This window comes from Podarcis gaigeae (assembly GCF_964106915.1).
Source record: "Podarcis gaigeae genome assembly, chromosome: 6".
Taxonomy (NCBI): Eukaryota; Metazoa; Chordata; class Lepidosauria; order Squamata; family Lacertidae; genus Podarcis; species Podarcis gaigeae.
The window spans coordinates 13,968,023-13,981,348 of record NC_139682.1 but is presented as its reverse complement, the minus strand read 5'-3'; the positions used below and the strand labels follow the sequence as shown (position 1 = coordinate 13,981,348).

General features: G+C 44.3%; 1 protein-coding gene across 1 annotated transcript in view; it reads right to left on the bottom strand.

The window, feature by feature from the left end:
- APCDD1L (APC down-regulated 1 like) overlaps positions 1-13,326 on the bottom strand; it is a 49,511-nt gene that overhangs the window by 8,855 nt on the left and 27,330 nt on the right. The window contains exons 2-3 of the mRNA XM_083744459.1: positions 7,569-7,743; positions 4,321-4,879 (exon numbers count right to left, since the gene is read on the bottom strand). Coding sequence (XP_083600585.1) covers positions 4,321-4,879; positions 7,569-7,743 — 734 coding nt within the window. The remainder of the gene's footprint in view (positions 1-4,320; positions 4,880-7,568; positions 7,744-13,326) is intronic.

Here is a 13,326-nt window from a genome sequence, read left to right as displayed (position 1 = left end):
AGTAGATAAATAGGTACCGCTCTGGCGGGAAGGTAAACGGCATTTCCGTGCGCCGCTCTGGTTCGCCAGAAGCGGCTTAGTCATGACCCAGAAGCTGTACGCCGGCTCCCTCAGCCAATAAAGCGAGATGAGCACCGCAACCCCAGAGTCGGCCACGACTGGACCTAATGGTCAGGGGTCCCTTTACCTTTACCAGCCTATTTGCTCTACTATTAGTAAAACATGTTTGCTGTTTTATTCTTCTTCTCTGACCAAAAAAATTAAAACCAAACATATAGGTTTAGATTTTAAGGATACAAAAAAGACCAGGGGTGTGGGAAGGTGCTTAAAAGACTGCAGGGGGTGGCAGAGACCCACAACAACAAATGTACATTTAGATCTCTCAGCAAATTTAGATGGTGATTCGGGTCTCACCAGCTCTATCCTTTGCAGGAGGCTCATAATGACTTATTTAAATTATCTGGCAAAATATAAGATGCAGCTACTTTTACTGGTCTAGGCTAAATTGTGAAATCCTGCAGGTTTTAGTATTTGAACGCCAGATAGGTGCCATCAAGGAGAAGGGAGGGGTGGCAAATACAGATTTTATATATCAAAACATCAGAAGCCTGTGTTGGAATTCTACAGGGCAGGGGAATGGTTTAACTTTTCAGAGTGGTATCTGGTAGTTTATTTAATGGTATAAAAGCAATTTCCTCTCTACCCCACTATGAGGAGCTAGCCTCGTTTAATGGGGAAGTAATGTACATATTTTCATCTGACGTACACTGGGGGAATATAACCCGAAATGTTTCTAAGTCAGCATTAAAAACGTGTTCCTGTACTAATTATAGAAATGGGCAACATAACAATTTACAGTGAACCGTATCTTCTTTCATAAGCCTGGGTTGCTGCATACGGTTGATTTCTGAAAGACGCCAGCCAGCCGTGTTTGCATGGGAATGAGATTTCAGTAACTCTGCACTTAGCAGGCAATTTGCATGTGCGCTGACTGAAGTCTGCAATAACCAAGCCATTTTCAACTCGCCTTACCACAACTGTCACTCTTGAGGAGCGTTGACGGTACACAGGGCATTGCAGCTAAATATTCCCAGCCTTTTCATTTTTAAAGCAGGAAATACTTTAATACTGGGAGATAATTTCCCAAGAGTGGTTTTTCTTTAAAACATATTTAAGAGGAAATCAAAGACGTTCCTCTGTGTAGAGCAGGGGGCTTGGAAGAAACCTCTGCTGTTTGTGATTGGTTCTGACCCACCAGCCGCAATTCAGCTGACTTGGTGGCTGATCTCGAGGTCGGTAAGCGAGTTGAACTTCTATGGGAGTGCAAGAAAAATGCAGAGAGGCATTATGCTGCCTTACACTGGCCGGGCTATGAAACCCAGATTATTTAGACTCCAGTTCCCATCACCCTTTAGGCCACAATGGCTGAGGGTGATGGCAGCTGCAGTGAAATATCTGGAATGTACCAGGTGGGACGTGGGTGGCACTGTGGGTTAAACCACAGAGCCTAGGACTTGCCAATCAGAAGGTCGACGGTTCGAATCCCCGCGACGGGGTGAGCTCCCGTTGCTCAGTCCCTGCTCCTGCCAACCTAGCAGTTCGAAAGCATGAAGTGCAAGTAGATAAATAGGTACCACTCTGGCGGGAAGGTAAACAGCGTTTCTGTGCACTACTCTGGTTCGCCAGAAGTGGCTTAGTCATGCTGGCCACATGACCCGGAAGCTGTACGCCGGCTCCCTCGGCTAATAAAGCGAGATGAGCGTCGCAACCCCAGAGTCGGTAACAACTGGACCTAATGGTCAGGGGTCCCTTTACCTTTACCTTTTACCAGGTTGGAAAGACCAATCTCAACTTACAGTCTTTCCCAGTCCTGCTACCCAATATTCTTTTTAAACTCAAAATGCCTGGGAATGAAGTTGACACTGGCGTACAAAAGAAAGTTATCTTCTACCTTGAACAATAGACGTATTTCCTTTCAAAAGAGGCAGGATGCGTGAAAACATTTTTGGCTTCACAGGCCAGATCCTGATCGTGTGCCAAATTTGGCAGGTGGGTGAGGCCTCCCGCCTGTTGATCACATGACATCATGACATCACATGACTGACCAGGTGAGTGGTCTAACTTACCTTGTGTAGGGTTTCTAAGTGTGCAACAGTTAGCTCTCTGTTGGATACTTGGGAAGCTGCAGTGGCTTCAAAGCCCTTTTGCTGTTTGCAAAGGGCTTTAAGGCAGCCCACATGCTCCCATTTCAGCCTCTGGAGATTCTTATCCTGATCCACTACCCACAACCACACACTAAATAAAAGGAGAAGCGTGGAGCTGCTTCAAAGAGTGCTTTTGCAAAGGGCTTTATTAAACACAGGCTCAGCAGCTGATGAGTGGAGATGAAATCCTGTTCCCTGATGGGCTAAACCCCCTCCTACTCATCAGCTGATGTCACTGAGGAAAATTGCCTCATGGAAACTGGAACCTCCTTGGCAGGCCAAGATTGGCACACAGACTGGCTGTTCTCCAATCTTGTTCTAGCCTCAAAGAATTTATGCTCCTTCTGACCCTTCTCCAAAGCTTGCCATAAACTGCCGTGCCCATCCTTTGAGTTATCTGCACATGCAAGTAAATACAAAGAGGGAACATACAACGCTGTTGGACCATGTAGTCTATGTAGCGCAGAGTAGTCTGCACTGACATGGACAGTAGCTCTCTTACCTCTCCTTGCCCTTCCCCGCAAGCCACCGGGAAACAAACCCAGGATCCCTTTGCGTGAGAGTAACACACAAACACACCGGAGCTACTGTCCTTCCCCAGAGATTGGTAGCAAATAAATAAATAAAGGGTGGCCATGAAGGCAAGCCAGAAATCTGCAGACTCCTCTTCCTTGCCAAAAAACCTTTCTCACTTCCACTTACGTGAAACTCTTTCGAAGGAGGCAAGTGACACTGTCTAACTCTCTCCAGGCAGTGACATCATCCGCCAGCAACAAGCCGCGTAGAACTGTGAGCTGATTAATTGCAGCAGTGCAGTGAAGTCACTGTATTTCTGCGCACCTCAGCTTGGGTTTTAAATTAATTTTTTTTTTAAAGAAAGCACTTCATGTTTACCATCTGGTTTAGCTCATACGTATATGGTTTTGGCCCCAGATAACTTGGCTTTAATGCCAATCTGAGCATGTGCCTCGGAAAGGTGGTTGTTTTTCGTCCTTCGCCTCGTCCTTCAAGAATCCCAGTGGCTGCAATATTGTGTAGGTGTGGGGGGGCTGCTTTTCCTCCCCTCTCTTCACCTCAGCCCTGACTTTGGTCCCATCTGGCAACGGTCATGAGCCCTTTTCCGCTCATTGCTCCTTGTCCTATCTTGCAGTTCAATCACATTTCTCAATTGATTAGTTATGATTTTGATTAAAAAATACACTCTGGGCATGAAACCAAGCTCCTGACAAAAAAATGGGGGGGTGGGGGGGTGGAGAGAGAAAGAAACCAAGGCCGGCTTGTTTCAGCTGCACTGGAAGTTGCGTTTCTGTATATCCCAGGCCTGCCGCCCGTAATTACATTCAGGGCTATTTCCTCTGGTAATGGCATTCTCTGCTGAGGGATAATGGTTTATTGGATAATGTTTCTCTGCCCCCCACCCTTTTTCTGCTCCTCTTTTTTTCATATGAACTAGAGGAGAACCAGTCAGAACAGAGACTCCATAAGGTAACATCAGTGTCCGCTGAGCCTGCCATCCCCTCCAGACCAGGGTTTAGGAGACCATTATTATTATTATTATTATTATTATTATTATTATTATTATTTACACCACACCTGTCTGGCTGGGTTGCTCCAGCCACTCCGGGCAGAATATTAAAAACATGATAAAACATCAAACATTAAAAACTTCTCTAAACAGGGCTGCCTTCAGATGTTTTCTACAAGTCAGATAGTTGCTTATTTCCTTGACGTATGATGGGAGGGCGTTCCACAGGGCGGGTGCCACTACCGAGAAGGCCCTCTGCCTGGTTCCCTGTATTCTCACTTCTTGCGGTGAGGCCCTCGGCGCTGCACCTCAATGTCTGGGTAGAACGATGGGGGTTCTACCCAGTATACGCTCCTTCAGGTATACTGGGCCGAGGTTGTTTAGGGCTTTAAAGGTCAGCACCAACACTTTGAATTGTGTTCGGAAACCTAAATCTGAGGGGCACAGTCCTTCCTGGGCAATTCTGTAATGGCTAGGTCTGATCAAGGTTTTGGGAACCAAGCCTTATGAGGAACGGTTGGGGGGAGTTGGGTATGTTTTAGCCTGGAAGATCCCATCTGGCCACAATCCCACGTGAGATGTACCCCTTACCATCGCATTCTGCAGGGGGCGCTGGTATCCTGTTGGCCGATAATGGAGCCTCTCCGACCACTCGGTGTGGATGTCCCCCAAATACAGCTCCTCCACCTCCCTGCTCCCCTGGCTCTGCTGAAGGAGCAAGGGCTGGTGGGACTTCTCCACTCGTACAAGGCTGAGTTCGTGCATGGCAAAGCCAAGGCCTGCAGTGCAATCCCGCTCTGCTTTGGCACTCAGGAGCTCATAGAGGGCACCGGGAGCCCAAGTCCGCCCAACCGGCGAGAACCCGCTACAGTGCTCTCCCGAAGTCTGGTTGATACGCGCCACTGTTTCCCGCATGGCCCTCTGGCTGTGGAAGACAATGCCAACTTTGTGGAGGTGGTAATCTGCTTCTGTGGCTCCCCTGGTGATCCAGGAGGCTTGGCGGAGCCTGACTTTCCCTTTGATGACTAGGGAGTAAGAAGGGTCCCGGCAGGAAGGGTCCCGGTAGTAGAACTGGTAGGCCTTGAAGAGGCGGTTGGCGTAGAACATATAGGACCGGGTGAGAAATTCAGGTCCTGGACGTACCTCACACCTGAGAATGAAGAGGGACGTTTTGGTTAAATTACAGCCCTTGCAATACATCTCCCCTAATATATACTATATTGATGAATGTGCTAGAAAAACGGAAACCTCATTACGTGTTTTCTGGTTGTTGCATAACTTGGAGCTCAAAGGGAATTCCAGGTGGGAAAACACTGACAGATTGTCACAATAGGCATGGGCTGCTATGGCTCAAGAATCACGTTATGCCAACAAATGGTTGAAATATGCGGCATACTGGAATGAAATATGGTCATCTTACTATCTTAGTTTAGGAGATTTTAAGAACTGGGATGGGGAAACAGAATGGGTGTGTGAGAGTGCCTTTTCTGTGGTGGCCTCCCTTCTGAGATACGTCTGGCTTTGACACTCTATATATACAGTTCAACATCAGAGACCTTTTTGGAGAGACCTCTGGTGGTGGAAGATGGGAGCATAATTTAATGTTACATGGTGTATTTGAACTGACCTGTATGTAACCTACGCTTAGACTGTGTGGTGAAGGGCCGGCTACGAAGGTCCATTAATTAACAAATGTTTTATGCATTTTTCCTTGAAGATATGCAAAGTTTTCATTAGCATCTTGAATTCAGGGCATCTCAAAAATGTCTTTCAATATTCTATGATTGAACAAACAAGACAAGGAAATTGGTGTACCATATCTAATTTGATATAATTCAACCAACAACATTTAATTATCTGAATTAAATCTCCTTGGTTATAAAGAAGAGCCAATGTGGACAACTAACCCCATGGGTGTTACCCTATGCTTCTTGGAGGAAGGATGCAATATTTATTTCAAGTACACAAACTTCTTCTTTTTTAAAGCGGCAACCCCTAAATCTGTTATGGAGCTCCCCTCAACCCCCCAGAGCAGATTTTACAAGGCATGCAGGGCTGGTAAGTTCCACTGCAAAGCTAAAACTCCTTGCGCAAGTGGAGCGGTTTAACTGGATACCACCCATGTAAATTGTTCCCCACCCCAAACTGAATGCAGCCTAATGACCATGTATTTTGGCTTACCAGGTGCTTGGATCCTTTGTGCCTATTTTTTTTACAGCCCCAGGTAGGCAATATCAGCAGCAAATAGGTTTACCAAGTCTCCAGTGGGCAATCCCATATGGCTAGTGAGCAGCAGATAGTTACAAGTTCGGCAGGGCCTGAGTTTTATTAAGTTCTGGTGCTTCACTTTGGGCAGACCTTATAGAGACTGGCCCCCTCCAGAGGATAGAGAGGAAGTCAACATAGTGCTAAACAGATGGCTCCATCAGCATTTCTCCTTGCCTCATGGAACAATCTGCCCGTTCCAGGGCGAGATTGATATATGCATAAATACGGACAGATACCATCCTACCTACTACTACTACTACTACTAATTTTATTATTTATGCTCCGCTCATCTGGCTGGATGAATGGCTGATAAAATTATCGGACTTAGCTGAGATGGGCAAGTTAATGTGTTTAATCAGTGAAAAATCATTATTGGAAACCCTTTATGCATGAACTTGTAATATCTGGATTTGAAGATTGAAAAAATATTGGCTTATAGAAAATGGAATAGTTGGATGCCAAATTGAGTGAATACATTGCGTAAGTTACTATAATTAGCTGACAGGCAGAGAATTGGAAGTTGTGGTGTTTGTTTGTTTGTTTTTTTAAATCCATTTCCCCCTCTCTTTCTTTTCATTTTTCCTTTTCTGTTTTCCTTATTATTTTTACTTCTCTTTGCCCCTGTTTCTTTTTAGATTAGATTTTTTAAGTATTTCTTTTATTCTGGTGTATTATAAAAATATACTTTGTATTGGGTATGAACTTCTGAACATCTTATGATTAATTAAAAAAATGAAAAAGCAACAAATGGAGAGCCACAGAACTCCCACTCCTGATTTAAGATTTCCAAATTCTTTGTTTACAAGTTAAGGATTACTTTTTATATAAAGAGAAACAGATAATAAATTCCCCTGGCCGCAAGGAGTCATGCACAGGCCCCTCAAAGACTGGACAAAGTACACACTGGAAATATTTCCTAATAGACAATCCTCTAACACAGAACTCTGCTTTAGTGTATTAATGGTACTGTTAGATTTGGGACTCTGTGCAATTGCCAAAGAAGGCAAAGCAATTTGGAGCTCAGACGTTCACTGTCTTTCAAACTGGAATAAGCAACAAAAGAAAGACATGTTTTCTATTAGTCAAAATTCCCCACCTGCAATTAAATACACAAGAGATTGTGTATTCAACAGCATTTTTATATATATAATTTTTAATTGATTTTCACAAAATTATAAGCAAAACAAATAAACAAACAAACATGGATCATAACCTTATTAAAATTACACTTATTAACATTGTTAAGTGACTTCCTCGCTTCCCCTTGGTTGAATTTCCATGCACTTCCTTTTAACGGTTTTCCAAATCAAAGTTCTTATAAAATTTAATTAAAACATTAACATCATTATATCTTTCAATTTTAAAATTAAACATATTGATTCATCACTTAACTTATATGAAATCCTAAGCCAATTAAGTATCTGCAAGCTATTTCCAATTAATTTAATTTTTCATATTTAACTAAATAATCATTAAATTTTGTCCATTCTTCCTGATACTCCTCCTCCTTCTGGCCGCGGACTTGATAGTGTATTCAACAGCTGCATATTTACCCTTTACAAACTCCTTACCCTGTTGAAATCCAGTGTCCTTCCAGCCTGGGAGGCAGGACAGCTGAAATTCTAGCACCATCCTGGAGGTGGCGCAATTGATGCTGGCACTGCGGCTCCCACCGCAGTTTTCCTGGACCGAGCTGGTCTGTGTGAGATGGAGGGACATCCCACAGCTTCTTCCCAGATGTGTAAGCTTGAGAGACAGAGAGAGAAATCAGATTTTTTAAAAAAGACACACATACAGGTGCTCTCCAGCACAGCATTTCACCTAATAAAAAGCCCCCTCATCACAGCATCTGCCTACAGGCATCCTTTGCCTCTCTGGTAATTTACAGATGCAAAATTTACAGATGCAAAATTTAGCTGCAAAATACACTGTGCTCTCTGTCTTGGCTGCAGTGAAGACAAACTCCTAAGATTACGTCACTGTTGTGCCCATTTTACAAATGGGAAGCGCAGCCTGAGAGAAAATGAACGAGAGAGGCAGAAAGAGAAACTGGCTTGCTTGCAGCAGATGTTAGGACTGCAACTTTTAATCATTTTTAAAATATTACTAAAAAAGGTGAGTTGTAATTAGCACTGCACGGACAGAGTTTCACTTGCACAAAAGGACTTCCCCCTCCCCTCTTTGTGCACAACCAAGTGACCATGTTCGCACTGTACGTTTAAAGCATCATGATACTACTTTCAGCCCTCATGGCTTCTCCCAAAGAACTCTGGGAGCTGTAGTTTGTGAAGGACGCTTGGAGTTGTTAGGATACCCTATTCTCATCCCAGAGCTACAATTCCCAGCGTGGCTGAACAATCGATCCCTCATCACAGAGAACTCTGGGAAGTTTAGCTCTGAGAGGGGAATGGGGGGGGGTCTCCTAACAACCCCCAGGACCCTTAACAAACTATTTTTCCCAGGACTGTTTGAGGGGAGAAGATGAGGAAGTCATCTGTGAAAGCCAAAAGGCAAACTTGCCTCTAGTTTAATAATTCTATTTGCAAAACTTCTCCCACACATTTTTTTTGTTTGTGTGCGCACTGTCTTAATGTATATGTGTATTTGTGTGCACAAAATTAATTTAATAAACTGATTGTTTTCAGGTTTCTTCAACTAGGCAGCAGCCCCATTATAGGTTTTCATGGTTTATGTTCAGTTTGTGTTTTTGGGTTACCCTTTCTCTCTCTGAAAGTTTATCAAGTGGAAAGGTGAGATATAAGTATTTTATATGAAAGAGATTAAATAAACCCATCCGTCCAATCTGTGGCACAACAACAAGGCTCTCTCTCTCTCCTTGGATGTCTAGCCAGGTGGCTCTAGATTAGATTTCTTTGCCTCTGTTTCCAACAGTCTGGTTCTAATTTACAGGATACATAACTTTCTAGTACTCAGCAAGGAAGATCCTGGCCATTTCAGTGGCTTAGCTCTAATTTAAGCACCAAGATCACAGATCTATTTGCTATCCTCTGGCTAAATATAGAGCAACTATGTAGACAGTTGAAAAAAAAGCATTTGCTTCCAGAAAGGGAGACCCCAAGGCCCGGGTCTCAAGGAAGGCCAACAGGTGGCAACGGAAACAGTAGAGAAACGTGAAAAGGCCACAATCCCCAAATCTGAGTAGCACCCAGCAGATCATGAAACATTTTCTAACACTGCACTGTTGGGAAGTGAACAATATAATTACCTTTTGAGGCATGCATAAAATACTTCCTTTTTAAAAAATGCATTTTTAATAATATGCAATAATCTAAATATGTAATTGTATACTGAACATCATAGAAATGATAAAAAATATGTGATAATGCATATAATAGATATTACTAGATATTGTTACAGGTCACAGGTGCTGGGGTTTGTGGGTGCAAGTCGCACACAATTCTTAGAATTAGTAAAAATTAGAATTAATCAAGGTTTGATTAAACTCTGCCAAACACAGAAAATTCTGGGTTTAGTTTATGCTAATGAGCCAGGCTAGCTAGCTAAGCAGGGCCAGATAAGTGTAAGTAAAGTCATTAAAGCACAAAGACCAGCAATGGCCCACCAAGGAAACCATCAAGAGAGAGTGGACACTGCCAGACCAGGAGGGGAGAGCCCTCCTTCCAGCTGTGTGTGGCTGGGAAGAGACCAAAGGGTTGCAGGATTTTGGTGTGGCTGGCCTAAGTGAATAGAAAAATTGCCAGTTTTGCAAGCAGAACATGATGCGGGCTGGAGGGAGAAAGCTGCAACAAAGAGACGCAATATGGCTTTCTGCTATTCTCTGAATGCCGTGCTGCGCCGGGGATGTGGAATACTCTGCAGTTCCATCCCGTGGGTTCAGGTTGTAGATACCTTGGAACCCAAACACCTTGCGAGTCGAAAGCTTTGGCTCCTGGACACCGCAAACCTGGAAGTGAGTGTTCCGGTTTGCAAACGTTCTTTGGAAACCAAACACGGCTTCCACAGCTTCCGATTGGCTGCAGATTGGTTTTCTGAACGTTCTGGAAGTCGAATGGACTTCCGGAACGGATTGTGTTCGGCTTCCGAAGTACCACTGTAAGTGTAAATAAGCAATGGATCACCGTCTCTCTGTTGTGCCTCATTGTCCCAGAAGGGAACCCAGACTCTGGTAAACACACCTGCAACCCCTGGAATCTTCCACCTGGAGACTGGGGTTGGCATGTCACAATACCATATAAAACAGTGAAGAAGCAATTTGATAATACATTTAAAATACTGTTAGAAAGCCTTTATGGTGTGTCTCTGGGGATCTGTTGCTGGGGCTTATGAGCAGGAGAGGAATGTTGCAATCAGGCCTGTGGGTTTCCCGTAAGCAGTGGGTTAGCCACTGTGAGAGCAGGATGCTTGGACCAGGTGGGACTCTGGTGTGATCCAGCACGGCTCTTCTCATGTTCTTACGGTTAATGTCTGTTGCCTCATTTGTTCCCTTCCCAAAGCGAGGTCTAGGGAGACCCCCATGTTTCTGGGAACATATGGCTCCGTCAGCCACTGGATGCAGCAAGACATTTTAAAAGGCTGACTATTTTGGTGTGCTAACCAAATCAAGATCTGAGTTACACAAAGCTCCGCAGCGGCCAGAGTGGAACTATTAAAAGCTCAGCTCGCGTACAAACAGCACCACTTTGAAATGTGTCCAATAAACAATCCCGTTTTAATTTAATAGGTTTCTAGCCTGCCCAATCTCTAGACACTCCCCCCTCCTCCCAACCCTGCCTCCTCTCCCTTGCCAAATTTACTGCTGATGGGCAACAGCTGAATTGCAACACAGGAACATAAAGCCTTTCCTGTTGCCCTTTTACAAGGACAGTAATCTTGTCACTTACCTAATTTCCTGTAGCAGCGGATGTTACTGGCTTAGGCAATGGGAGAATAGGCAGCCAAACCAAATCTTTAACTTGATAGTTTTGGGGAAAAAATACACAACTGAAGTTGGTGGGGCTTCTACTAGTGGAAGACAGATAGCGCCCTAGTCTCTAACACCCGTGTCTTTTTCTGAATAAGCTTTTGCTCCATGTTTTCAATCATTTGAGCTAACCTCCTGCCACTCCTCCTCCTCCTCCTTATTATTATTATTATTATTATTATTATTAATTATTCTCTAAGTTTGAATCAATGTAGAATAATGGACAAACTATGGACCAGGACTAATGAAGCTGGTTTTCGCATTCCTTTTGGGCAATAAACCTTTCAAGGTGGCCCCAGACCACATTTCGGAAGTACTTTTCTTTCAGCTTCTATTTGCCCATCTGTAAAATGGGGACATTAACGAATTTGATTTCTCTCTGCCATAAACCGCCTGCTGGTTAGGATTCTGAAAAATGAGGTGGGAGCTGTTGCTAAAACCACGAGTTCTGTAATCTATTTGAATGTCTTGTGTTTTTTACCTGCAGTAGGTATCTGTTTTTACATACATACATATAGAAATATTTTTTCTCATGGTTTGGCTTGTTTGCCTTATGAATGGAGTGTTAATATGCCACTTATTGTACCTGTTTATATGGTTTTTGGAACTTTTGTATATTGTTGGTTTTCTCTGTTTATTTTTACTACTCCACACAAACACACACACCCCGCCTGCTCTGGGGTTGAAAATATGCAGTGACGAGTGGGTTAGAAATACTGTAAATAATAAACACACAAACAAGAACAAACAAATGCTATTTTGATGGGCACCTCCTGTAGATTGGCCACATATCCTACTATGCCTAGGACTCTCTTTGAAGTGCTATTAAAGGACAGTCTTGTATTTGAAGGAGCCCTCTGTTATTTGAAGGGCTGTCTGATCCAAGTCCAGTTAAAAGACAAAGAACCATAAGAAAGAACCTTGACCAGGGGTCCCCAAACTAAGGGCCATGGGCCGGATAAGGCCCGAGGGACTCGTTTATCCCGCTGCCTGCCACCGCCGCTTGCTCTCACCAGCACTGCACTGTTGCCCACTTCCAGGTCTGAGGAGCACCGGAAATAGCTTGTGCCCATGCGTAAGCGTTATTTGCGCATGCGCAAGTGTTATTTCCGGTGCACATACGGGTCGGAGGAGGCCCGTGCACATGCACACAAGCTATTTCCGATGGTCCTCCGACCCGGAAGTGCACCGGAAATAGTGTGTGTGCACACGTTTGGGCACCCATTCCCCTGCCGTGCGATCAGCGCTGGAGACACTGGGCCGGTGTAAGTTTGCTGACCCCTGGCCTTGACATTGCCAGTCCAGTTTGGTGTAGTGGTTAGAGTGTTGCATGATAGACCAGGGTTCAAACCCCCACTCGGCCATGAAGCTCACTGATTAACCTTGGGCCAGTCACTGCCCCTCAGCCTAACCCAGCACCACAGGGTTGTGGTGCAGATTAAATAAGGGGAGAACCAGGCATGCTGCCTTTTGCTCCCTGGAGGGACACCGTGTTGGAACATTGTGGGAAATTAAACTGGTGGGTGGCTCACAGTGGCCAGCAACCTATATAGGGAACAAGTGGGGGGCAGCAACTGTTGTGGGCCCTCTTGGGGTTTTGGAGGCCCAGCAGCCTGTCCCAAGATGCTGGATCCTGCCACAGGCTGTAAACCCAAACAAAGGCTTTATTTTACTTAAATGAGTAAAAATACATCCCCGCTACAAACAGTTAAAAAAAAAAAGTCTCAATGTGCAGCGCTAATGGACCAGAATCACTTACTGTTTACATCAGTGTATACATACTTGAATCAGTGTAGTTATTCCAGATGTTTACTAGTGATGGCTTAGCGCCGAAATGTTTGCGCATGCTAACATTTCTGAGCCAATGTGTGGCGCTGCTCTTTGATTGAATCCTTATTATGTCTCCTTGGCAGAAGCACCAAGCCGGCATTGTTTTGCATCACAGACACTTTGGCAAGATAATCACAGGGCTCCGACACATTGAAAAAGGGAAAAGGTTGTGTTTTCTTTCTTTCCTAATAGGAGATAAGACTTGGCAAAGGGAAGAAAGTGAAAGCGCAACCGGCTAAGATGTTTTTACTTCTGGGAGAATCTGTACTGCATTGTGCTTGTGGCAGTGAAGCTTCAAACATCGACTGACTGAAGTGAGAATGCTCATAAAAATTCCAACTGGTCAAACAAAAAAGCTCAGAGAATATTTGCAGTCCAAATTCTTTCACGGGGGAGGGATTGTCAGTTTGGCTGGGACTGAATCCTCAGGCAAGCTAAAGGGACAGGAGAGGCAAGGAGTCCAGAGGCAAGGTGGCTGCAGGAAGGGAACAGAGCAGGCAATGGACTGAGAGAACAAGGCTATCAATGGCTTCTAGCAAGGTTAGATTTAATTCAAA